The 26,644-nt window shown below is 56.0% G+C and overlaps 1 protein-coding gene across 6 annotated transcripts in view; it reads left to right on the top strand.

Moving 5' to 3' along the window:
• Positions 1-459: 459 nt before the first annotated feature.
• NHSL3 (NHS like 3) overlaps positions 460-26,644 on the top strand; it is a 28,405-nt gene continuing 2,220 nt past the window's right edge. Inside the window, exons 1-6 of one of the 6 annotated variants that reach the window (XM_086334650.1) lie at positions 460-969; positions 22,260-22,430; positions 22,516-22,571; positions 22,862-22,985; positions 23,540-23,656; positions 23,758-26,280. In XM_086334650.1, coding sequence (XP_086190776.1) covers positions 735-969; positions 22,260-22,430; positions 22,516-22,571; positions 22,862-22,985; positions 23,540-23,656; positions 23,758-26,280 — 3,226 coding nt within the window. In that variant the 5' untranslated portion in view covers positions 460-734. Of the gene's footprint in view, positions 970-10,262; positions 10,466-11,554; positions 12,399-19,914; positions 20,234-22,259; positions 22,431-22,515; positions 22,572-22,861; positions 22,986-23,539; positions 23,657-23,757; positions 26,281-26,644 lie in introns of those variants that run through there. The other 5 variants (XR_015139765.1, XM_086334628.1, XM_086334662.1 and 2 more) reach the window with 5 other exon arrangements.

A 26,644-nucleotide genomic window follows, 5' to 3' on the forward strand; every position in this document is an offset into this window, starting at 1 on the left:
TCCGAGTTGCCAGACTGCAGAAGAAAGCTCCAGGTCTCAGGTGGGTCTGAAGTCTGTCTCTAGAGCAAAACCTCCAATACCACCCACATCCTGGAAAGCATTCTCAGAACCCCCTTACTCCAGAAAGAGGATTCCAGAATCCCCCATCTCTTTCTGGACAGAACTCAGGACACGAAGTTCTCTTGGGATCCAACCCCAGCATTTTTCTCCCCGCTTTCTCTGAGCACCCCCACCCCAGCGCCAGTACTTCTCCGTCCGAACCTTGCTCTCTTCAATGGCCCCGCCGGGACTGAACCTCGGTACCGCCCCCTCCCACGCCCACCCCGCGACCCCGCCCTCTCGGCCCGGGCCCCCGCCGCGGCTCGGGGGCGCGGTGACCACCCTCCCTGGGGACCGGACCTCTCCCTCCGCTAGCCCCTGAGCTCCGGGACCCCGGCCGGCGGGCCGGAGGAGGCGGGAGGGGCCGCAGGCAGCGCCGCCCCCGCCCCGTGGCCGCTCCCTCCCGGCCCCGTCCCTCCCGGCCGGCCTCCGCGCCCCGCCCGCCGCCCCGCGGCCCCTCCTGCGCCGCTCCCGCCGCCCGCCCGCTCCTCGCCCGCTCTGCCTCCGCCGCCCAAACTTTTCTCCGGGCGCGTCTCGGCGCGGCGGCCGCCTGCCCGCCCGCCCGCTCGCCCCCGGCCCATGGGCGCCCCGCCTCAGGGGGCCTGACCCCCGCCGCCAGGTCTGCCCGCCGCGCTATGGCGGCCCGCGCGTCCCCCGCCGCACCTGCGGCCGACGAGCCGGGGGGCCCCGGCGGCCCCCCGCGCAGGAAGAAGTCTCGCTCGGGCGCGTCCGGCCTCCGCCGCGCCTTCAGCTGGCTGCGGGGCAAGCGGCGCAAGAAGAAGGCGGCGGGGGCCGAGGGCGCCGAGCCGGCCGCCCCCCGGGCCAAGAAGGCGGACGACAAGGCCAGGAAGGCCAAGGGTAAGGGCCGAGGTAAGGCGGCCGGGCACCTGGGGAGGCGCGGGGCGGTGCCCGGGGTGCGGCCCGAGTGGCTCCGTTGGGGGTCCGCGGCGTGTCCGGAGGGTGCTGACTTCCTAGGCGTTGGTGCTGGGGGAGCGAAGAGCCGGGACTCGGTCCGAGCACCCCGACTCTGCGCCACCCCGCTCCTGATGTCCCAGACTCAACCCAGCCCCGCTCTAGGGGTGGGGGGACCCCCGACTGGGGCAGGGATCCCCCGGCTTAGTCTGGAAGTGCTGGCCGCCCGGCTCTTGGGACGGTGAGGCAGTACCCCCCTCCCCCAGGCTCACCCAGGTTCTGCCCTCTGCTGCTGAGTCAGGGGGTCAGAGACTTGACTCTGGATTGGGGCCAATGGGAGAGGCAAGTGGCCTTGCATGTCTGGTGGGGGTTCCTCTGGGTCTGGAAAGTCAACTGCACTCAGAAGGTGTGTCAGCTGTGGAGGGGGATCTGGGTTGCCAGCCCCACACTGGACCCGCACGGAGCAGTGACATGCTTTACGTTATTAGCAGTGTTAGCTTTTCCTACCTGGCCCCCCCTTACCACTCACCTGGGCCAAACGCAAACATCCACCTCCTGGGGTGGTGAGCTCGGGATTTGAGCCAACAGCCCCTCCCACCACTCCTTCCCCCAGCCCAACGTTGTTCCTGTGTTGGAAGTGTGCTTGCAGAGGGGGGAAACTGAGGCCCAAGTTAATGGAGAAGCTGTATCTGTGACAGCGGTGGGTACCTGAACTACCACAGCTAGTTCTCTGCCTGTAGGCTCCCTCTGGCCTGGTGGTTGGGCAGCCTGAGGGCAGGAGTGGCTGACCTGACCCATGCCTACCGGGGTCACTTTTCTTTTGGCCACTTGCACTTGCTTGGTTCTCCCCTCATCTTCCCCTCTGTTTGTGTCTCCTGATTGAGGGGGAGGGCATGAGTCTCTGCCAGAGGGTGGGGCTCCCTTGGGGCTGCCATCCTAGGAAGTCTACTTTTCCTGCTGGCAGTGTTAGTGCCAGAGGTGAGGAAATGGCGGTGTGTGCAGGCCCATCCCATTCCGCTGTGTTTACCCTCCCAGTGTCCTTTAACCACCTCCTCTGGAGGAGAATTAGAAAGAACACTTCCTGGGGTCAGGAAGAGGGTGAAAAGCCTCTTGTGTGATTGCATCCGGCCTGATCTTCCTTTTGGAAATGGGCCCTGCATCCCTGCAGCCCAGCCTCAAATGGAGGTTGGGTGCTGGGGCTCAGGTCACTGGGCCAGGCCCTGAGGGAAGGTTTGCAAGGAGGATGTTTCCAAGGGCAGCTCCCACAATACATGAAACCTGTCCCAGGGCTGTTCCACCAGGATTCAGCCTGAAGTCATCCCCATCTCATTCACAGAGTCCTGGGGCAGAACTGGACAAGATGGGTTGTGGTCCCACTGTCAGGGTTAGAGAATGAAGGCTAATGGTGTAGCCTAGGCCAGTGGACCTGGGCTAGGAGGTCCACTGGGAGACCAGCCTAGGGTGGGGGTGGGGTGGTGGTGGTGAAGGGGGAGACAGGAAAACTGACTCTGTAGGTCCCTGCTCTGACAGCCTGGTTAGAGGTCATTGGGTCAGTGGCAGACGTCCCCCGGCCTTATGTTTGGTATTGGGTAGCACTGGGCTTTCTGGGCAGCAGGTTGGCCTGATTTGGGCCCACGTGCGTGGGCCAAACCTCCCTGCCACTGGCTGTTGTTTCCCCAGGTCTGGGGGTGGCCCCAGGTATGTCTGGAGGAAGTCCTGTTTCCTTTTGCTCCAACCTCCTATTATTCCAATTGTTTCTTTGTCACCTGCCTGGCCAAACTTCTTTTCTGTTTATGAAGAGAAATAAATCCGATCTCTCTAATCTCCACTGGCACCGCTGGTCCGGAAGGGGAAGCCCAAAGAAGGCTTAACTCTTTCTGGGGAAAATGTTTAGAATGAAGATTTGGGGAGAGGGGGAAGAGGCACACACACAAAATTCCTAGGAGGTCCCCCCTCCCAGGTGCTGAACCAAAGATCCACAGATGCAGGTCTTGGTTTCCCTAATCTGAGTCCCCTACTGTACATGGGAAAATACCAGTAAATCTATACTGAGCTTGGTATAGATTCTGAGCCTGTATCTTCCCTGCTCCCCTCACTGCCCTGCCACACACTTAAAAAGCAAAGAGAGGAAGTCTGACATTTATTTATTATTCTGAATGTGCCAGAAGCCACGTATCCATGATCTCATTTATACCCATTTGCAGATGAAAAAACTGAGTCTCAGGAACAGTGAGTGACTGATTTACCCACCTGGGATTTTAACTCAAGTCATCTGACTCCAGAACTGGTCCTGCTTTCTTCATTTACCCAAAGACACAGACCAGGGGGTAAGGCTTAAAAATCCCCTCATCCAACCCATTCTACAGATGGGAAGAGGCCCAGAGAAAAGTGAGGGAACTTGGTAGAGTAGGCATAGTATCAGAGGCAGGCAAATTGATGAGAGTTCACATTCTGGCCCAGCAGTTAGCAAGCTTGGTGTCACCAGGCAGGCAACTTCTCTGTGGTCTCATCGTTTCCATTACCCTCTTTGGAATAGAGAGGACCCTCTCACTGGGGTATCCGTCCAGGTAGACCTATATCCTTGATGGGTCTGTGAGCTTTCTCTCCAAGACTCTCACAAAAGAGGATGTGAAAATTACATGCAAGGGAAGTCACCATAGAAATGTAAGGGGTCGCTGTTATTGTGTTTGTGAATTTGTTCGCCTGAGTTTTAAGGACCCAGTCTGGAAGGAATGGGCTCTGAGGTTGATAGGACAACTCTGGCCTGAGCCGTGATCTGCTGCTCTCTTGGGCCATGTAATACCAGCAGGTTAGTAACCCCTCCAAGCCTCAGTTTCCTTATCTGTAAAATAGAGATGATAAATTCTGGCTTTACAGGGGTGTTTCAAAGATCAAATCAGATAACAGACATGCAAGTGCCTTGTGAACTGTGGAGTGTGGTGCAGATGGCAGGAAATTGTTGCTGTTGTGATGCTGAGGACTTGAGTGTTGGCTGAGTTTATTCTTACTTGTGTTTGGAAAACAATTCATTGCTTACACAGAAGGTGGAGTCTTAAAAAAAAAAAAGATGGAGTCTTACCTTTGTTCAGTGGAGGACACAGGCACAGAAAACATAAAAACAAAACAAAACAAGCAGGAATCCATATTTTTCAGAAATATCACCTGGACTCTAGACAAGTATGTGGGGAGGAAGTGTTTCTGGGACAGAGGCCAGGACTGGAGCCCGGGAGATAATCGGGGGAGGCTTCCTGGAGGAGGTAAGCAGGGTGTGGAAGGAAGGCAGGGTGTTGGCTAGTTTGAAGGGGAACATGAAGGCTGCTATGTGCCAGACCCTGGCCAAGCATTTTCATGAATGTTTTCCCTGTTGTCCTCAACAACCTGGGAAGTAGTTTATAGGTGAGAAAATAGACTCAGAGGGTAAAAGTAAGTTGGTCAAGGTCATTCAGCCTCATTCATTTGAGAAAGACATGTGCTCAGTCACTCAGTCATGTCCAACTCTTTGCACAACCCTATGGACTGTAGCCTGCTTGTCTTTCTGTCTATGGGACTCTCCAGGCAAGAATACTGCAGTGGGTTACCATTTCCTCCTCCAGGGTGAAAGAGACATATTCCTTACCATATAGTGTCAGGCACTGGTCTGCTGCTGCTGCTAAGTCGCTTGTTGTGTCCAACTCTGTGCGACCCCATAGACAGCAGCCCACCAGGCTCCCCCATCCCTGGGATTCTCCAGGCAAGAACCCTGGAGTGGGTTGCCACTTCCTTCTCCAATGCATGAGAGTGAAAAGTGAAAAGTCAGGCTAAGGCAAATACTTGAGACAAGACAGGCATGGTTGTCACTTGCATGGGAGTGATGAACACAGCGTGGCAGTAACAGTTGGCCTCCCGAGGCCTCACTGCCCACACAAGGTAATATGAGGTTGGAAGTGTTTCTTACTCTGGTGGGGAGTAACTGTAGAGCTTGGGACCACCTTTGGGGAGAGATGTATGCCAGCCCTCCTGAAGGTTTCTCTCAGGCAGAGGGCAGTGGCTAGGGGTGGGGGTACTGATAGAACTTAGGAGGTACTCTGCCAGGTTCAGCCGATTTGACCCCATGAACTCTGGCCCTCATTCATGGCGAACTGTCCTTGGCATGGGGTTATGGAGAGACTCCTGAGTGTGAGTTCTGCTTTGCCAAGTCCTGCCCGACTCTTGGCAAAGACACTCTCTTAATAAAGATGGGGTTTAATGGCCCCCACTGTTAGTGGCCCTTTCTCATTCTAGAATTCTGTGGGTTTGAGAATGGGCTGGAGGAGCAAGCTGGAAGGGAGGCTGGGGGTGGGAGCTGTGTTAAGGGAAAAAGAGCCTATCTCTGGTCAGTCGGGTGGACGTGACATCAGGACCCAGTGGCCTGGATATCATAGGAAGGTGGGTGGGAAGAATGTGGGGTGAATGGTGCCGAGTCTTCCTGCTGAGGAAGGGGCCTGTGTGGCTCTAAAGCAAACTGAGGACCCAAAGGCACTTTGGTTAGTGGTCACTTTGCCCCTCTGAGGTCTGCGTGATATCTGTTTGCCTGTCGATAAACACAGTTCACGCAGTTCCACATTTGGTGCCACTGCATGCACTGATCTCACCGAGGATGTGTTCCCTCCCCTTTTCCATCCAGAACTCCTATTCATCCTCAAGACCTCGTCCAGTGTCATCTACTCTGTGATACTCCCGGGGAAATCACTGCCCCGGACTCCAGAGCAGGGTGCTCAAACGATTTGGAGTTGGACAGGATGTGCTTTTCTGGCACCTTCTTCGTGGGGAGGGGCATCTCAGCGTCCTCAGCCTGGGGCTTGGACTAATGTCATATGGGCTGGGATGCGTCCATGGGGGTGTGGCTTCCCCAGAGGAGTCTGGGTCTGCCTCCTCCAGACCCGTCTGAAGGGATGAACATTGTCCACCCTGGGTCCAGATGGGAGACGGTGCTTGCTAATTTATTTCACAAATACTTCTTAAGTTTTTAATACTAGGTACTAAGTACCTACTGTGGGTTAGACTCTGTCCTGGGGATGAAAGAAAGACAAGGTCCCAGTCCTCATGAACTTCTCGATTTGAGGGGGTTGGTAGACAGTGAGCAAGTAATTAAGGGTCAAGAAGGGTAACTAAGGAAGGGACAGAGAGATCCCGGGGGAATCAAAGACGGCTTCCCCAGGTAATAGGAACTATAATGGAAGGATGAGGGGAAGCTGGGGTTGAGGCATTTGCAGAGCTGGAATCAGGCAAGGCTCCTGCAAGGGTTTGGGGCCAGCTGGCTGTCCGGTTCCATGAGCACAGGCATCACCAGACATCACTGTTCTGAACACCCTGAGGGCAGGAGCTGGGCTGACTTGTCTTTTTCCTCTGCCCTGCCCAGCACAGGGCCTGGCCTTAAAAATTGGCTTCAGGTGATAAGTGGGTAGTCTGATACGGGGCATGGGCATCTCCAGATCCTAGGTGCTCAGAGCTGATGGCCTGAGATGTCATGGGGAGCCCTTATGGCACATACAGATGGGCATCTGAGGCCCAGAGGAGGAAGTGGCTTGCTGAAGGTCATACTGCCAGTCAGTCTTGGAGGCAGAACAGGAGCCCACATCTGCCAGGCTGACCTCAGCTTCCCCACTCCTTTGTTTTGATTTCAGATGGAAAATCCCGTCGCAGAGAGGGGCCTCTACCGGGGTGGGATGAGAGGAGCAGAAAGCGAGGCCAAGAAGGCCTCATTCATCCCCTTCCTTAGCTCTGACACCTTCAGGGGCTGTTTCAACTGCCTCTCCTCCCTCCTCAAGGAGGCCCCCTTCCCCGCCCACCCCCGTGGCACAGGGCCCAGGTTCTCCTGGAAATCCCCCTCAGGCTGGGCCTGCCCCCCGACCCTACAACTTTCTGCCCCTGAGGTAGGGCTGCCAGTGAGATCTGCTGCTCTGGGGCGGCTACACCCTGTGGCCAGAAAAATCTCTTAATCTGTTGTCTGCAGAGGGCAGAGGGGGAGCCTCCCTCCACCCACCTGCCCCTTGGAAATTCCCCTCTCCCCAAACCTTCAAAGCTGTCTCAGCTGCTCCTGGCCTGTCACATGCTGAATAAAACTAATGAGAGGAGGCATTGTATATTGTTGAGGCTGCAGTGAATGTGCTGGGGTGGGGAGAGCAGGTACACCCCTCTGCCCCATCCGAAGACCCTACCTCCAGCCCTGTGGCTGACTTGGGGAAGGAAGTGGGTGGAAGCAGCTTCCTTGTCCACCTCCCCCCATTACTACACTCCCCAGGACTCTGGGCTTCATCCACTGTCCTGGGGGCCTTCATTAATCAAGTAGGGTCACTCAGCAGGGTGTTCTGTGCTGGCATGGAAGGACAGACAGAGACAGCTCAGCCTGCCAAGGGCTCAAACCCTGAATCTTCTGGCAAAGTGCATGCTTCCCAGGAGGCTGCTGGTGGGGCCTCTTCTAAGTCGGATCTCCTGCCTCTCCTCCAGGTCCCTAGCCAGGCGAGGGTCAAGAGACACTCAAGCCCTGTCTTGTGGTTCCAGGAGTTCTGGTCCATTTGTCTTCCATATCACCTACTTCTTCCCACCAGTCATACCCTAGGCTCTCCCGGGCACTTGGCTCATTGGTGGTACTCTTCCCCGCCGCACCCAGGAGCAAAGCACAGCCTTTGCAGTGGAAGGATATAAGACTGGGGAAGTGCCTTAGCCTTTTCCGCCTATGCCTCTTTACCTCCACCAGCACTTAAGGTGCCATCACCACCACCTCCGCCAGTTTCTGTTCAGCATGTGGGGCACACCTACTGTGTGCCAGACACAATCTGAGCCTGGGGCTACTAAGAGGAATGAGAGGATCACTGTCTTGGAGAAACTTGTTTTCTGGTCGTTGCTTTGAAACGAGTGCTGGTATGGGTGTGATCAGTACTGTATCAGTAGAGGGGAGCCCCGAGAACTGGGCTGAGGAAGGAGGTGGGCAAAGAAGACATGGAGAAGAACACTGGCTAGCAGGGCCCTGGAGACAGGCAGAGGTGGAAGAGGAAGGAGCATGTGTGAGGCCTGGAGGTGTGCAGTGGGGAGCCACAAGCAGTTCTGTGTCCTGGGGCCCTGAGAATGAGAGGGGTGTGGTCAGAGATGAGGCTGAACTGGTGGGCGGGACTAGCTCCTGCAAGGTCTGTGAAGGCCATGGCATCGTCTAAGCTCTCTGCGTGCCCGTCCTCACTCCATTCATGCCACGGGGTTTGGATTTTACCCTTGTGTTTTCTCTCTGCTCTCTCCCGTACCACCTTTTCCCTTCATGGGCTTCAGGTTCCCCACCTGTAAATTAAGGGAATTGGGCCAGCAGATCTCTGAGGTCTCATCTAGCTCTGACACTGGGACCCTTTTCTCTGTGCAAAGCAAGGAGTCTGGTGCACACAGCGTGGTATACAGTGTGTGCTCAGTAAGTATCTTCTGGGTGGATGAATAAAATACCAGCCCCCAGGGACTGCACTGTTGTCAACCTCAGTCTCTTAGCAAGAGAGGGGCCTCAGGGAGGGTGTGGATCAGCTTTAATTCTCCCATCTTGCAGGGCAGGAACAGGGTGTCTTAGAGCCACTGGGCATAAGAGGCAGTATGGTGTAGTGGAGGGGCTTGCCCAGGTGGCAGAAAGAGGAGCCATAAAGGGATTAGAACTGAGGACTGTGGACTCCCAGCCCAGCGGATGCTCTCTCTATACCAGGCTGCCCTCGGTTGGAGAGATGGTAGAGTGATCATAAAGGATAGTCACTGCTCAGTATGCAGGGCCCTGGGCAGGTCTCTGGACACAGGGTACTTGTGAGAACATGAGAAGTAAATGCCTTAGGCAACCTGGAAGGCTTTCAGAGAACGTAAAGCTTGGCCTGGGCTTTGAAAAACAGACTTGTATAAGGGAGATGAGAGAGGGCGATAGATACATAGACATGTATTGTTTCATGTATGTTTACCCATGTGCTCCATTACTTATACATACACCCCCCCGAATGTGGATATGGGTATATGTGTGCATGCTAAGTCGCTTCAGTCGTGTCTACCTCTTTGTGACCCTATGGACTGTACACCAGGCTCCTCTGTCCATGGGATTCTCCAGGCAAAAATACTGCAGTGGATTGCCATGCCCTTCTCCAGGGGATCTTCCCGAGCCAGGGGTCAAACCTGCATCTCTTATGTCTCCTGAATTGGCAAGAGGGTTCTTTACCACTAGCACCATCTGGGAAGCCCAGATATGGGTGTATCAAATAGACAGTTGCACAGTCATACTGATCCACAAAAGCACATGCAAATTCTACAGTCTTAGAGACAAACCTTTTCACTTACATGCACAGAAGCAGACTGTTACACACTCAAATACACAAAAATCAGTGATATTCCACCAGCTTGAGAGTCAGAATTACACAGGCAAATATGCAAAAGCACAAATCCAAACCAGTGTAAACAGACTCAATTATATGGACACAGGCATGCGGTCACACTCAGATGACTACACAAAGAGGAACCCACATGTTCAGGGTTACAGATACACAAGTACACAGCCACATTCAAGCACACAAATACAAATATCCAAGTATGTGTCCTTCAAGGTCATGGAGAGGCACAGATAAAGTGGAGGGGTAGGTAGCTTGAAGCAGTGGGTACTGGTCTCAGTCTGGGTTTGAGTACTGGCTCTGTAGCTTAATGCTGTTTGACTTTGGACTCATCAGTTAACTTCATGGAACCTCAGTTTTTCTATCTGTAAAATGGAGATGATAAAAAGTATACCTACCTTAATAGAATTGTGGATGAAATGAAGTAATGCATGAAAGCAGTTATCACAGTGCCTGGCACAATAAGTGCTATATAAAAGTGTTTTGTTATTATTTTGAAAACAGTTACTACGGAAATATAGTCAGATAAATATATTTGTACAAACAAGCAGAGACAAGAGATACGCAGACACGTGACACTCACGGGGTAGTGGTTGATTGTCCCTAGCAGCAGCAAGGTTCCGGACCCCGCCTATCTGGAGCCTGGGCCCCTAGTTCTCTTGGTTCCACTGCAATCCTCAGAGGCAGTCCCTGGCTTGGGAAAGCGAGCGACCCGCCGGCCCCACCTGGACAGGCCCGGCCGTTCCCAGAGCAACTGGGCGGGGCGGCTCAGCAGGTCTCCCAGGTCCTCGGAGAGGTGGAGCCTGACGGAGCAGCGCCAGGCCCCGCCCCTCAACAGGCCCCGCCCCTCCCCGGTCATTGGCCGCAGAGCCTGGGGGCGTGGCCGAGCCGGGGCTGGGGGCGCCTGCGGTGGCCGCCCGCGCTTCTCTCTGCCTCCCTCCTGTGGCTGCGGGCCCGGCGGCCGGGCTGGTTGGGCTGCGCTAGGGTTCCCGCGCCGGCTCCCGCGCCCACCATGGGCAACTCACACCACAAGAGGAAGGCCCCCAGCGGCCCCCGGGCCCGCAGCTTCTGGCGGTTCGGGCGGTCGGCGAAGCGGCCGGCAGGTAGGGGCTGGGGGTGGGGGCGGGGCAGGCGGGGAGGAGGGTCTGCCTGCCGCAGCCGCCGCCGCCGCTGCTGCCCTCTCCCGGGGCTTGTCGGGTGTGAGTTTGGGGGGGCCGGGAATCCCCCGCACAGACCCCACCCCTCACATGCAGACAGACACATGTACGCACGAATACCCGCGGGCGGGCACACGTACATGTTCACAATCTACACGGTCACATACACAACACCCACTGAGACGTACGGCCATGCAGACACAAAATCACATACACACGTTCACACCCACACCATCGTGGGACCCACAGATCCTGAGTGGAACACCTACCTATGTATACGGCTTATACAGCCACACAAACACCACCACACGCACAGATTCAGGCACAATCATTCATGTAGGTAGAGTTGCCCAACATCTTAGGCACACATATGTACACACAGGTTCAAAACTGCACAACCATCCAGGCCCTAAAGCACTTATACACACACAGACACATTCACGCACGCACATTTGGTCCCCAGGCTTTAGCCCCCACAGGCTGAAAGTTTGCAGGAGGGAGGGGGAGACAAAGGTGAAGGGGAGAAGCAGGAAACCAGAGGCTGGAGACGCGGGCCGCCTCCATCTGGCGTGATCGGGAGTCGGACTGGTTCTCTGGGTTCCCTCCCCACCCCCATCCGCACCGCCGCTGCCTCTATCTGTCCCCCTTCCCCTCCCACCCGCGGTCCCCGTGGTCGCTGCCGCATCTCCCCCTTTCAGTGCAGCCACCGAGCTGGAACGCAGCCCTTCCCGGCGTGCTGCGGGATCCCTCCGCGTGTCACATTCCATCCTCCAAGTCGGGGGGAGGGGGCAGAATTGGAAAGGCCTCCAGCTCTAGGGCTGGGAGCCGGAATTCCTGGTTTCTCCCAGCGGGTGTGGCGGTTCAGGGTATCCCCGCGTCCCAAGGGGTGTTGTGGAGGAGGGGCTGTCGAGAGTGCCTAGTTCCCTCACCTGGTGAATCCAGACATGGGGTAGGGGCAGGACAGTGAGCCACCCCCTACCCTACAAGATAAGGGGTCTCCAACAGTCTGGTGTCTGCTGCTCTTTGGGAATGAGAGACTCTCAGAGAAGATGGCTTAGGGAGGCCTCCCTGTTGTGGTGGGAGAATACCCTCATGTCTTCCCAGGTTCCACATTCCTAGAGGTTCTGAATTGAGCCTGATGATCTCATCCCTCCAGGCAGGGGGCGACAGAAAGGACCAAGCCTGGGAATTAGGGGGTCTGGGTTCTCCAGCTGTCTCTGGTATGGGCTCAGTGACCTTGAGCAAATTGCTTTCACTTTTTTGGACGTCCCTGGCTCCTAGAGGAGGCCTGTCTGTCAAATTAGGGCAGCGTAGCTTAGGTGACTTCTTGGGATCCTTGCAGTTTCTAGCTGGTTATTTCATGGTGAAAGGTACTGAGGTCTAGAGAAGGTAGACTTATCCAAGCTCACTGCCTGCAGTGGTCTGAAGAATAATCATGGTTATTAGGAAGAAGGTTAGTTAAATTCTGGTATGCTCTCTGAGGTTCCTCAGAAGCTGGGTTGATGAGAGACTCCTGAACCTTCCAGGCTCCCTGTCCCAGTAATCCTGAAATCTGGCCTGTGCCCACCTGTCTCTCCTCTTGGAATCTGCACCGAGTGGGTGGGGCTGGGGCTGGGGATCTTCATCTGCCCTCAGATGGCCACTCTAATCTGATGGTTTCCTGAGAACCAACTGTGGGTCCAGACTTGTGACCGTTTGTGGTGGGGGAGAGAGATTAAGAGGGCTGTGTTTACAGTCTTCTGCCCTCCACCTCTTAAGGAAGAGGCCTGGGGCTTCTAGTAGCCCTTGTGTTCTTTCAGTTCCTGCTACAACTCAAGGGTCAACCAGGCTTTGAAGATGTTCCTAAAAACCCAGAAAGCGATGTCAAAGCAACACAGAAGTAAGTGTGGGGACTAGGGAATATTCTAGGCTATATTAAAAGGCTTTTGGGTTGGGGTCTGTTAGAAAACTGGGGAGCTGGTATTAAAGAAGTTAACTGTTGGGACTTCTCTGGCAGCCCAGTGGTTAAGACTCTGTGATTCCACTGCAGGGGCCTAGGTTCAACTGCTGGTCAGGGAACTAAGATCCCACATGCCCATGTGGAATGGCAAAAAAAAAAAGAAAAAAGTTAACTGTATTGTTAACTGTTGATTAGATGAGAGAACCTGGCCAAGGTTGCACTTCAGCTGTGGGTATGGTCACGAACAAAGGCTTTGACATTGAGTATGGAGGTTGGAAAGAAACATAGTTGAGGCTTCTTCCGTGTGCCTGGGAGGAGAAAAAGTGAATGTAAACTTCAGTCTTTAATTTTATTTCTGCTGAGGATTCTGAGGCTTCCCTGGCCTCAGCCTCTGCTGACACAGGCCTAGGTATGGGACTGAGGTTTCAGTACTTATTGGATTGGTCTGTGAAAGGATGGGGGAAAGAATGCCAGGCAAACAGAGAGGGCTGCAGTCTACAGGCCACAGGGAGCCAATGAAGGTGTTTGAGCAAGAGAGGAGCCTATGAAAGGGGTGTGTTAGGAGGATGGCAGGTGCCGGCAGGACAGGTTGGGGGGTGGGGTGTTGAGAGTAGAGACTCATAGAACAGTCTGGAGGCTGTTGCAGTAATCCAGGGGAGAGGTGGTGAAGTGAGGGCTGGGGCAGGGTGAGGGCTGTGGGAGTGGAAAAGGAGTGGCAGCTGCAGAGACACTGGGAGGAGATGGCAGAAAAGATCGGACCCAGGATTAATCAGATGTTGAGCTGTATGGGCCACAGAGGGCTGTCAAGGCTCTGTGCCTGAGGCTGCTTGACTGGGGGATGGTAGCAGAGATAATGCAGAGATAAAAAAGAAAGTGAAGTCGCTTAGTCATGTCCAACTCTTTGGGACCCCATGCACTGTAGCCTACCAGGTTCCTCCATCCATGGGATTTTCCAGGCAAGAATACTGGAGTGGGTTGCCATTTCCTCCTCCAAGAGATCTTCTGACCCAGGGATCAAACCCGGGTCCCCAGCATTGTAGGCAGACGTTTTACGGTCTGAGCCACCAGGGAAGTCCTATGCAGAGATAAACCTTTATGCTAAACCCTTTACATCAATTAATTCATGTGTCCTCCAGCCGTTTTACAAGCCAGAAGCTATTGTTCTCCCCATTTTACAGATGAGAAAGCTGGAACTCAGAGAAGTTAAGTCACTTGTCCAAGGCTACTCAGCAAGGAGGTTGCTGAATGGGGATTCACACCCAAGCCTGTCAGATTCCAAAGACTGCGCTCTTAATTATTTTAGGTATAGATGGATTTCCTCCTATGATGGAGGGGCCTGCAGGTCCTCTCATGAAGAAAGCCTGAGGCCCTCTGTGGGGAGCAAAGTGGAGGAAACACTATGGAGGGAGGGCAGGGGTTGAGGACTAAGCATTGAACACTCCAAGGGCTCGGCGAGGCAGCTGGTGGGCAGTGGGAAGGGAAACTGAGTTTTAAGCAAGGGTCGGCCCCGTGTTGCAAATGTCCTTGAACCATAGAGAAAGGTGAGCATGGATGGGGAGAGGCCTCCTCATTGCTGGAAAGACGTTGGAACCCGCTAGGATTGTTTGACCTTGGTTCTCAGGAATCCAACTCAATTCTCCCAGCCCCAGGCCAGCTGGGCAGTTAGTCCTGGGAAGTTTGGGGGACTGGTGAAGGATGTGAACCGGGAGCTCGAGCAGTACCCCAGCACCCTGCCCGCCTCCTGTCCCCACATGCATTATGCTGTCAGGTTTATACACACGGCCCCCCTCCTGGTAGGGTTTATTTTTCCCACGTTGCAGATGGAGAAACTGAGGGACAGGAGCAAGTCATTGGTGGAGTCAGACTCCCCCTGCCTCTGGACCTGGAGCCCCAGGGCCACAGCTGGGAGAAGGGGTGCTCCTGTTACCTCCCCTGCCCCCTTCCCTCTACATCTCCTTCATTTGACTAGGGTGGGACGACCTGTGATCAACTGTAAGTCTAGACTTGCTTGTTGGAGCCCTGGGCTTCCAGATAAAGGGCTGGGCCAGCCCTCTCTGGTCTGAGGGATCTGAGATAAGCTGAACCCCCTTGCTGCCCCAGGCCCTGACCCAAAGTGAGGGACCACTACCCTCTTTCTAGGGGCAGAGTCATGCATGCCAAGGGCTCTTTAGAACTTGTCTCCCCAGCCCTCCCATCTTATAGAGACTGAGGCCCAGAAGAAGGCAGTGCCTGGTTCAGGATCGGACTGCAGTGGAGGAGCAGTGAGAGCTCTGGCCTAGGACCTCTGACTCCCAGGGCAGTGGGATATCTGGTGTGGGATCCGAACTCCCTTTCCTCCCAAACGGGGGTTAGGGCTACCAGATGGGGCTAGGTCACTGAGGAGCTGATAGGAAGCTGATGTTAAGTGTCCCTTATCAGACTTTATCTTAAAAATGGTTCTTAACGCCACTTGAGATTTGAAGAGCACTCTGCAAGTGGGTGGGAGAGGAGGCCTCTGGTGGCATGGAAGAGCAGCGGCCAGTCTGAGCTGGCCTCACATCCTGACTCTGCCGTTATTAGCTGTGTGACCTTGGACAGGTCACTAACCCTAGGGGAGTGCCTTTGTATGATGAGGGGCATTTAGTGAGACCATGTGTGTCTCAGTCATCAGTCAGTGCTAGCTTATTTATTGTTGTAAGTAAAAAGTCCCCACGGGGCTTCTTGGGTGGCTCAGTATGTAAAGAATCCACCTGCAATGCAGGAGACACTCCTAGGAGACATGGGTTCGATCCTTGGGTCGGGAAGATTCCCTGGGGTAGGGCATGGCTATCCACTCCAGTATTCTTGCTTGGAGAATTCCACGGACAGAGGAGCCTGGCAGGCTGCAGTCTTTGGGGTTGCAAAGAGTCGGACATAACTGAGCGACTGTGCACACACACACACAAAACAAAGGCCCCACACCTGGAGAGGCAGAGGGTCCCTCTGATGATAACACTTTGCCTTTATACTTGGTTGCGTGGCTTTAACTTTCCCAGGCACTCTATGAGTGGGGATTAGTCCCACCTTGCAGTTACCCTGAGAGGCTGATTCGTTTGTTCAAGGCCTGGAATCCAGACCTTCTGACTCCCGGCCTTTTTCTCTCCTGGCTTCATGGTGACTGCCTCTCTGGCATCTATAATGAGGATAATCATGCCTCGAAGGAACAAAGGAAAGGGTTTGGGAAAGTAAGAATCGCACCCTGGCCGAAAGAGATTATTATGTCATTGTCAGCAACAGATGCTGACCCGGAAACTCATTATGACATTTACTAATATTATGGTAGCTAATTCCTCCCTGTGTTACTGTCTGTTCCCCCAGGCGCCTGTGGGATGGGATCCTCCTCTCCCTGTCCCTGGCACTCCCTGCCCCCAATATTTACCTTAGAACTGGCCTGTCAGCTCTGCCCAGGCTGGGGTGGAGCTTCGCACTGAGAAAATGAAGGGAGATTCCCATTGTGCAGAAGTGGGGTGCAGAGTTCCCCTACTTTGGGCCATGAATGAAGCTACTGCCCCCTTCCCCCTCTCTGACCCCTTAACTGGCATTTGGAGTGAGACCTGGGTTCTGGGCTCAGCCACTTCCTGGTTGGGTGACCTTGAGGAAGTCACTTTCCCACAGGCCTCCTTGCACACATCTGTAAGAGGGGAGCTCACACCTTCCTTTCAGGTTTCTTGTTCTTCAAGTTCTTCGAGACAGTAGAAGAGAAAGTGTGTCGAGAACTGTAAAGCACCTCCACCTGAGAATTACATTTACTTCCCTTTGTCTTGCCTCGCCTCTAAGAGAATAAAATCTACCCGTGCTTTGGATGCTGCTCCCATAGGAAGGCCGTGGTGGCCTCTGGGCCTTGGGTGGCCCACCAGTACAGCTGTGGAGGGGTTGAGACGCAGGGGCCTCCAAACACCCTGGATCCTGGCTCCAGAGCAAGGCCACCTGGGCAGCTGTGCCCTCCCCCTTCATTCCTCTCCCCTGAGTCAGGCCGGCCTGGCTGTGGGTGCGCCACAGCCCCCGCCCCTTGCTCTGGAATGGGGCAGGTTGAGGCCTCACCCCATGAGGATGTTGCCAAGGCAGTGTGTGCGCCTGCGCACAGGTGCACGTGGCCTTGGAGGGGCGGGGGCTCCCTGCCCCATTCCTCCCTGTCCCCAGGCTCAGGAGGGCCCCAGAGCCATGGATACGTGTACCTGCCTTCGTGTACAAGCAGCCACCTAGCAGGGCCCTGCGCGAATCTGTGCAGTGGTGCTCACATGGCGTAAGGAGGCGTGGGTGTGCTTTGTGGATGTATTTGTGAGGGGCCCGCCTGTGGGGGTGGCCCCAGTGAGACATTTTGGAGGTGCGAGCTGCACACCTCTGCTGGTGGACAGTATCTGCAGGTGTGTTTCCTGATGTGCCCTGCATCTTGGGAGGTGTGCCCGGGATCAAGGTGTCTTCTCAGATCCGGGAAGCCTCCTCCCCCGGGCAGGTAGGTGGAGGAGGCAGCGCGGTGTGCCTCAGCCCGGCTGCACCTCTGAACTCTGCCGGGGCAGAAGGTCCTGGAACACGGACTCCAAGTGTGGCCTTTGCCAAGGTCCTTCAATCTTCTGGGCCTCAGTTTCTTGGCGAGGTGCATGCTCTCCACCCAAGACTCAGCTTACTGAGCCTCTTACCAGAGGAGCTACAGGTGTGTCGACCTGTGCCTGAAGTGGCTCAGAGTGGCTTCGGCCCTGGCCAAGCCACAGTTGGTTGGGGGCAGGGTGTTGCTGGGGGAACCAGATGTTATCAAGTGTGAGAGCCTTGGATCAGACTGGGGAATTTGCAGCTGTGGCCCTGACCGCAGGCTGCAGGCCTGGGACCTTGATGCTCCCCCCGCCCCTGACTTAGCAGAGCTCAGCCCTTAGTTTCCCTGGTTGGGGGAAGCTGAGCATGACCCTGCAGGGTTGAAGGCTCCAGTTTGGGGGCCAGCCAGAGCTTGGGCAGCCTCCTGGCTCTCTGAGCCTCACAGGTCAGTTACCAGGAGAGTACCTTTGAGTACCTACCTCAAAGGACTGTTGTCAGATCTGAGAGGGCAGAGACTGCCTTCTGCCAGCGTCTGGCATGGTGCCTAGCATGAATTAATCACCCTACAAGTGTCAGTCTACTGCTCTTTTCTGTTTGAGTGGGACTCATAAGAGGGGTGGATGGGTCTGGCCTAAGAGGGAGGGAAGAGTGGACGATGTAGCCAAGAAACCTCCCATCTGTGGGGGTGATCTCTGCTTCAGAGGGAAGATCAGGTTTGTAGCTGGCACAGCAGGCAGAACATGGCTCTTGGATTCAGGTGGTCTTGAGTGCCAATGCTGCCCTGTCATTTACCAGCTTTATTATAATGCTTCCCCTCTTTGGTGTCCATTATCCTCATCTGTAAAATGGAGATAAACGTGCCTGCTTCTTGGGAATTCCCTGGTGGTCCAGAGGTTAGGATTCTGGGCTTTCACTGCTGGGGCCCGAGTTCAACTCCTGGTCAGGGAATGGAGATCCTGCAAGCTATGCAGTGCAGCCAAAGGGGAAAAAAAGCCTATTTCTTAAAAGTGTTGTTTAGATTTCAGTGATCTGTGGATATATACTCTGTAGCCCCACAGAATTTTGTTCTCTGGAGAGTGAAGACTCAGCTGTCTAGCTGTCTTCGTGAGTCGTCCATAAGAAGTGGCACAGCAAGTGAAGGACCAGAGATGGATCTTATGGCATGGGAGCCACTGTGAAGTCTTAGATCTCTAGGGACTCAGAGAGAGAGAAGGGTGCTGTGAGAGAGGGGTGTCCTCAGGTGAGTTTGGGGGACTGCACTTTATGGTTCACAGACCTGCTCTTCCACAGTCTCAGCTACTCTTTTTTTGGCTGAACCGCCTGGCATGGCATCCAGGATCTTAGTTCCCTAAGCAGGAATTGAACCTGTGCCTCTTGCAGTGGAAGCACAGAGTCTTAACCACTGGACCTCCAGGGAAGTCCCTCAGCTAGCTACTCTTTCTGGAGTTGCCAGGGGCAATCTGTTTTAACACCATCAATCCTCAGCTTAACCTTCAGTACTGACCTCTTGGGGTTCTTTGAATAAAATCCAGACTCTGCCAGCGCCAACGGGGCCCTCCCTGACCTGGCTCCTGCCTCTTCTCACCTGCTTTCTCTCCCTTGCTCACTGTATTCCAGCCACACTGGCCTCTGCTCTGTTCTGGGAAACCCACCCCACCACTCCTGCCTCAAGGCTGTAGGCTTGCTGTTGCCTCTTTCTAGAAGTTTCTGTGCCCAGCACTTGGCCTGGCCGGCTCCTTCTCATTCTTTAGGTCTTGCTTCCAACGGCTTTCCTTTGATGCCCCCTCAAGTTACACACTTCCTGTCACAGCTCCTCAGCCTTCACTATCTGAAAGTATTCTACTAGTTCACCTCATTCATGTATTCATCAAATATTTATTGAACTCATTGTATGTGCCAGACACTAGGGATATACTGGTGAACAAGGTAAAAATTCTCCATTAGCTATAACCCCTGCTGCTACTGCTAAGTCGCTTCAGTCGTGTCCGACTCTGTGCGACCCCATAGACGGCAGCCCATCAGGCTCCCCCATCCCTGGGATTCTCCAGGCAAGAACACTGGAGTGGGTTGCCATTTCCTTCTCCAGCTATAACCCCTAGTACTAGTTTAATAAATATTTGCTGATTAAACAAATGTATTACAAAGAGTAGTTATTGGCCTTGTTTCCATAAGGGGTCATTACTTGGATGTGATGGAGCTGGATTTGAACCTGGACCTGAGTTCCGTGCAAGTGCCTTCCTGCCCCCACTCGTATTGACCTCATCTATGAGCTGTTTCTTGGCTAATTCTGTTCTCCTTGCCTGGTGACCCAGCAGAGTCACTGAGTCAACAGAGTGAGGCCAGCAGGAAGGATCCTGGGCAGGAGGAGCAAGAAGTCTGTGTGGAAGGCCTGCCTCTGCCGTGTGGCCTTGCAGAGTTCACAGTGCTTCCTTCTGGGGTTGCTGATGTCACGTCACCCAAGTGGGAAGACAGTCCTTTGGAAAACCTGGGGCTGAACACACACGAGGGGCTGTTAGCACCTGCTACCGTGATGGGTGTCTCCCTGGCTTCCCAGCATGTGTCCTGGGCTGGCTCCCACTCCTCCAGAACCTCTGCCAGTGGCTTTGCCATCCCCACAGGCAGTCCTGAGCCTCTGCCTGGCTGCTGCCTGTTCTGAGATCCTTCCCCAGGGAAGCACTCTCACCAGCCAGGAGGACTTGGGGCTGGGCATCATGCCAAGTCTAGTCTAGTGGCTCTTCCACCTCCCATCTGGCAGCTGGGACCCTTTCCTTAGCTCTGGCTCCTGACTGTTTAGAAAAAGACTTGGGAAGTGGCGAGGGGGGGTGGGGGGTGGGCATTGGGCGGCCCCTGGAGTTGACTGTCTGACCCTCCTAGTCATCCTCTCTACAAGAGCGGGGTATTCAGAGACTCTGGGCCTCAGTTTCCCTGTCGGAGCGTGGGAGGGTTCCTATCCCAGCCCCGCACTCGGGGGCGGTGTCGGTGGTGGGCGGGATCAGTGGCGAAGGTGGGAGGAGGACCTGGGGAGCAGCCCCTCCCCCTCTGGCTGGAGCCGGCGCTCTGCAGCTGGGCTCTGGCAGACTGGTCCCCTCAGCGCTGGGTTCTGGCGAAGAAGGCGTCGCTGGGCGTTCTGGAGAGGTCAGCGTAGGGGACGGCCCCAGTGGCGCCTGCAGTCATGGTGGTGTTCCTGGGCCGCCACCTCCCGGCGCTCCTCGGACTCTTTAAGAAGAAGGGTGAGTGGGTGTGGCTGGGGGGCTTAGATGAGGGATCCCCGACACCCCCATTTGCCAGACCCTTCTGTAGGTTGGGGGATCGAGGCCGGGGAAGGTCATGGGATGGGGCCTGGGGGCTGGTAATGAGGCCAGACTGCCCTGTCGGCCGCGATGCCTTTGTCCACTGCTCTTGCACTGCCTTTGTCTGCTCTCCGCTTGTTCCGAGGGCGGCTCTAGGTGTCTCTGACCTTGAAGCCTGCAGCCCTCGGGCAGGATTGCCTTCCTCCAGGGGTGCTCATACTTTACTGGGTACATCCCAGTACTTCAGTTCCAAGAGGCAGGGCACCCCCTCCCAGGTGGGCTCAGGTGTGTGGGAGGATGGCAGGTGGGGAGCAGAGTGGAGAGGAAAGTAGTGACCCTGGAAGTTGGGGAGCAGGTCAGGGAAATCCTGTTTGAAGGCCTGGGGGTTTGTTTTGAGGGGAGGGGCCTCTCCCCACTTTCTTCTAGGATATGGGCTTTCAGGCCTGGATTAAGATGTAGGGGCCAGAGCTTATTAGACTTTCTGGGGGCGCCAAAGTGTGGCGTGTGATTCCGGAGGCCCATCTGGGAACCTGTAGTTTAGTCTTGGCTCTGACTGCAGTTTGCTGGGTGACCTTAGGCAAGACCTTTCCTCTTGGGGCTTGTTTATGGACTTGTAAACTCAGGAGATTAGGGAGAGGATTGCTGAGAGACACCCCCAGCTCTGACCTTGTGGGTTTCCTGAGGATTCCCTGGGCAGGAGCTTAGCTGTTGAGGACTGGGCTGAGGAAGGAGGAAGGGACAGGTCAGATATCTGAACTGAAGACCCTGATCTTGGGGCATGGCCCTTTAAAGGGCTTGTTTTGTTCCTGTTGCTCCACAAGGTGCTGCCAAGGTCACGTGACCCACACCGAGCTTTTGCTTATGTTGTGGGTTCCATTTAAAGGGGAGCTGGGCCTGCACACTGCTGACACAGCCCCCTATTCCCAGGATTAGATGACCAGCTCCTCCATGGGCGGGGCCTGTAACAAGATCCTTTGTAATGGATCCCTGGGTCCTTGGCATCAGGGCCTGGGCCCTGAGGAGAGGGGGATACCTGGGACTGATCCCCAAGAGAGGCTGGAGCTGCCTCATCTGGGAGTGGAGGGGCCGGGGTCCGTCTTCTCCCCTCCCCTGCCTATCCTTTCACTAAGGGACAGCTGCATGGGTGAGTTGGGGACCCAGGAGGCCATATCCTTGGTTTAGCCCACACCCCAGGACTTCTGGGAATCCAGTTATGACCTGTGTTAGTGCCCACCCATTCCTAGTGTCCCGTGTGCCTTTTTTTTGGATCTGGGCCAAGGAGGTGTACAGAAAGGTGGTTTGTCTTTCTGTAAAGTGGAGCTCAGAATCTGGAGACAAGAGAAATGAATTTGCTCTGGCCTGTGTGTACACTGGAGTGTCTTACATGGGGCTCTGAGTGACAGTTGTATGTATATATGGTACTGTTTGCGTAGATACAGAATGGGGACTGTGGGATTCGTGTGCTGGGTGTGCTGGGATTGGGGGCTGGGTGTTCTGTGGTGTGGGCACGCAGATGTTGTTATACTTGGATGCTATTTGTTTGTATACACACTAAATGAAGCCTGTGGGTGTTATGTGCATATATAATGGGCATATATGCCCCTATATGGGGCCCTTTGTGTCTTGTGGGTACTCAGATATATGTACACTTGGATACAGCTTGAGTATGTATCGTGTTGGCTAAAAAGTTCATTTGGGGGGTTTCCATAAGATGTTATGGAAAAACCAGAATGAACTTTTTGGCCAACCCAATTCTGGGGGTTTTTTTGTATGGAGTATATACCCGGGGGACTGTGGGTTGTGAGTACAGACTAGAAGTCTGTACCGGGCAGGTGCTGGTACAGAAGGGTGCCAGGCAGGTGCCCTGTGCACCCTGGGGACTGTGGGTGCCCTTGCTGCAGTGTCTGTGCATTCGCAGGACCCAGATGCCTTTGGGCCTCACTTTCCTTCCTCCTCATCCCACCAGGCTCTGCCAAGGCTGAGAGCGACAAACGACTGAGTGTGGGGCCTGGCCAGGGGCCAGGGTCTGTAGTGGACGACCACCAGGACAATGTCTTCTTCCCCACTGGGCGACCGCCTCACCTGGAAGAGTTACACACGCAGGCCCAGGAGGGGCTCCGTTCCCTCCAGCAGCAAGGTAATTGCCTCCCTCCCCATCTAGCGACGCTTTCAGCTCACAGAGTCAGGGGCCTGGCTCAGCATGCCTCTCTGATATCTTTCAGAAAAACAGAAACTGAACAAGAGTGCCTGGGACCATGGAGACACCCAGAGCTTACAGGTGCACCCCGCCCCCAGCTCAGTCCTGACTCTTCCTCCCTCCCTGCTTGACTGACCTCTGCCAAGTATGTCTTTAACCTTTCTGGATCTGTTTCCTTTCTGTATTGTGAAAACTAGACTAGTTGCCCGTTGAGGGCTGGTGCAGGGTAGCTCTGGTTGATGCCTGCTCAGTGCTAGGTGATGCTGGGGCAGGCTAGGAGGGGTGAATCTGAGAAGTTCAAAAGGGGGAGCCTGCAGAGGCAAGGGTCATCCCCACTCATGCCTCTGGGCTGATCCTTCTTCTCCCAACAGTCTTCCCGCACTGGGCCAGATGATGATAGCATCTCCTTCTGCAGCCAGACCACGTCCTACACAGCTGAGAGCTCCACGGCAGAGGACGCGCTCTCCATCCGCTCTGAGATGATCCAACGCAAAGGTGTCTGCTCACCAGCCGGGGATTCTTGGGCAAGGGAGGGGGAGTGGTGGGTACCCAGCACCTGCAGCTTTCCCTTTTCCTCCTAATCTAGTGTTTCCCAATACTCTGTGACTCAGTGAATTCAGGAAACATAGTACCCTATGTCCTCTTGGAGATTCATGATGAACATTAACTGAAATGCAGGATAGTTCAGAGTTGAGAAACCTGGATTTGAGCCTTGTGTTGATACAGCTGTGTGATCTTGGGCCAACCCTTTACCTCTCTGTGTTTCTGTTTGATGTTCTATAAAAAGGAGACAAGAATACTTACCTTATGGGAACAAATGCCAAGTGTTTAGAACACATAGTAAGTGTTCACTAAATGGAAATTATCCTTATTGACCTAGTAGAACCTTGCGGAAGAGCATCTAGCTTTAACCCAGTTTTGCCCATGTCTACTTGACGGTGGAAATCTTTTTTCACAGAGCTGTTGTTAATAGTCTGTAAAAGTCGTGCTTGGCGGAATGTGCCCCAAGACCTGCTCTAACAGTTTCTCTCCCCTGGACTGGCCCCCAGGCTCCACCTTCCGGCCCCACGACTCGTTTCCCAAACCATCTGGAAAGTCGGGGCGCCGGCGGCGGGAGCGGCGGAGCACGGTGCTGGGACTGCCGCAGCACGTGCAAAAGGAACTCGGTGAGCACCCTACTGGGGAGGCTGTGGGTGGGAGCCCTGGCCCTCCGCTGACTCCCGCCCACATCTCCACTGACTCCCACGTCCTCCTTGGTCCATTCCAGGCCTGCGGAATGAACGTGAGCCACCAGGTACGCCTCGGCCTCCGGGTCCACGGGACGCTGTACGCATTCCCACAGTGGATGGCCGTCCGGCAGGCCCGGCCGCGGGGCCGGGGGCCAGGGTGTCCCTGCAGGCGCTGGAGGCAGAGGCCGAAGCTGGGGCTGAGGCCCTGCTGCAGCGCCACATCGACCGCATCTACCGCGATGACACGCTCTTCGGCCGGTCCACGGGGGCGCGGCCCCCGCCGCTAATCCGGCCCATGTCCCTCGCAGTGCCCGGACTGACGGGAGGGGCCGGGCCTCCAGAACCCCTGAGCCCGGCCATGTCCATCTCGCCCCAGGCCACCTACTTGTCGAAGCTGATCCCACACGCCGTGCTGCCGCCCACCGTGGACGTGGTGGCCCTGGGCCGCTGCAGCTTGCGCACCCTGAGCCGCTGCAGCCTGCTCTCAGCCAGCCCGGCCTCCGTCCGCTCCCTGGGCCGCTTCTCCTCGGTCTCCAGCCCGCGACCCCGAAGCCGCCACCCTTCCTCCTCCAGCGACACCTGGAGCCATTCTCAGTCCTCCGAGACCATTGTGTCTGATGGCTCCACCCTCTCCTCTAAGGGTGGCTCTGAGGGCCGGCCAGAGGGCTCCGTGGCCAACAGTAGCGTGGCGCCCCCTCCACAGGGAGGCAGCGGGCGGGGCTCTCCCAGCGGGGGCAGCACCGCTGAAGCCTCGGACACTGTCAGCATTCGGAGCGGGGGCCAGTTGTCAGGCCGGAGCGTGTCCCTACGTAAGCTGAAGCGGCCCCCTCCGCCTCCCCGCCGGACCCACTCGCTCCATCAGCGCAGCTCGGCGGTCCCTGATGGGCCCTTGGGGCTGCCTCCCAAGCCAGAGCGGAAGCAGCAGCTGCAGCCGCCCCGGCCGCCCACCACTGGAGGGTCGGAAGGGATGGCGGCCCCGCACTGTCCACCCAGCTCGGCAGGCAGCTGGGTGTCTGGCTTGTCTCCGGGTGGCTCCCGGCGCCCCCCACGTTCCCCGGAACGGACACTCTCACCCTCCAGTGGATACTCAAGCCAAAGTGGTACCCCTACCCTCCCCCCCAAGGGTCTAGCAGGGGCCCCTGCTTCCCCAGGCAAGGCCCAGCCCCCCAAACCAGAACGTGTCACTTCCCTTCGATCTCCCGGGGCCTCCGTCTCCTCCTCCCTCACTTCTCTGTGTTCCTCTTCCTCTGATCCAGCACCTTCAGACCGCTCTGGTCCTCACATGTCGACTGCCCTGGGCGACAGGTTTGTCATACCTCCTCACCCCAAGGTGGCTGCCCCCTTCTCCCCACCTCCCTCTAAGCCCAAGAGTCCAAACCAAGCTGCCCTTGCTCCTGCTGTAGTCCCTGGGCCTGTCTCTACCACTGCTGCCAGTCCTGAGTCCCCACCCACTCCCCAGACATCCCTGACCCCACCTCAGGCATCTCCTGCTGCCTCCAAAGACCAGTCACCCCCTCCGTCCCCACCCCCATCATATCACCCACCCCCACCCCCCACTAAGAAGCCAGAGGTGGTTGAGGGGGCTCTGTCTGCCCCAGAGACCGCTGAGGAGCTCCTCCAAGATCCCAACTGGCCCCCTCCCCCGCCTCCTACCCCAGAGGAGCAGGACCTGTCCATGGCCGACTTCCCACCACCCGAGGAAGCCTTTTTCTCTGTGGCTAGCCCTGAGCCCGCAGGCCCTTCACCCCTCCCAGAGGCCTCCTTACCTGCTGTTTCCTTCCAGAACCAGCCCTCTGGTACCCCAGACCCTCCTCCCGCCCCGCCCGCCCCACCTGCTGCCGGCTCTGTCGCAGGGCTTCTGGCCAAGGCCCCTCAGAAGGAGCCAGTGGGCTGCAGCAAGGGTGGGGGCCTTCCCCGGGAGGATGCCAGTGCGCCCCTGGTCACACCCTCACTCCTGCAGACGGTTCGGCTGCGCTCTGTGGGCGCTCCCACGGTGGCTCCAAATCCAGCATCGGGGCCATCACCCCCCCAGAAGCCACTCCGAAGGGCCCTGTCAGGGCGGGCTAGTCCTGCATCTGCCGCCTCCTCAGGGCTCCATGCAGCTGTTCGGCTCAAGGCCTCTAACCTGGTTGTCAGCACAGGCCCTCTGGGTGCCCAGCCCAATGGACCACATGAGGCAGAGCCACGGTCCCCTGCCTCTACGGCCAGCTTCATCTTCTCCAAGGGCACTAAGAAGCTGCAGCTGGAGCGGCCTGTGTCCCCGGAGACCCAGGCTGACCTCCAGCGGAACCTGGTAGCTGAACTAAGGAGCATCTCAGAGCAACGGCCACCCCAGGCCCCAAAGAAGACACCTAAGGCCCCCCCGCCTGTGGCTCGCAAGCCTTCTGGGGGCATTCCCCTTCCCACCTCCCCCAGCTTTCCTCGAGCTGAGCCCCTTACTGCGCCTCCCACCAACGGGCTCCCCCATGCCGAGGACAGGACTAAGGAGGAGCTGGCAGAGAATGGAAGTGTCTTGCAGCTGGTGGGCCCGGACGAGCAGAAGCTGGGCCCGCCTAGTACAGGTACAGTGGGCTGGGAAGGGTGGGGTGTGGAATCCAGCACTGGTCACGGGACACAGGTATCAGAAGTTTTGCCCTTAGGGACTTGCTCTTGATCTTGAAGGTTTTTCTGGTCTTGGGTGTCTGGGGAGGTGACCTGTCACCTCTGATGAGCTCCACTGAAGGAGTTTGGTATGAGGGTCTCTGGAGTCAGACCTACTGAGTTTGAATTCCAGCTCTGCCATTTTATCCACCCATCCTGGCCTCGAGTTCCTCACTGTGAAGTGTGAGGAGTGATACTTTATAGAGGCAGAGGGAGCATTTGTAAAATGTTGAGCCCTGTGCTGTTGGCATGGTCAGTAAAGCAAAGGGGTGAGAATGTCCCTTG

This window comes from Bos grunniens, chromosome 2 (assembly GCF_055505025.1).
Source record: "Bos grunniens cultivar Pamir isolate PY7600 chromosome 2, Bosgru_T2T1.0, whole genome shotgun sequence".
In the NCBI taxonomy this organism is placed as follows: Eukaryota; Metazoa; Chordata; class Mammalia; order Artiodactyla; family Bovidae; genus Bos; species Bos grunniens.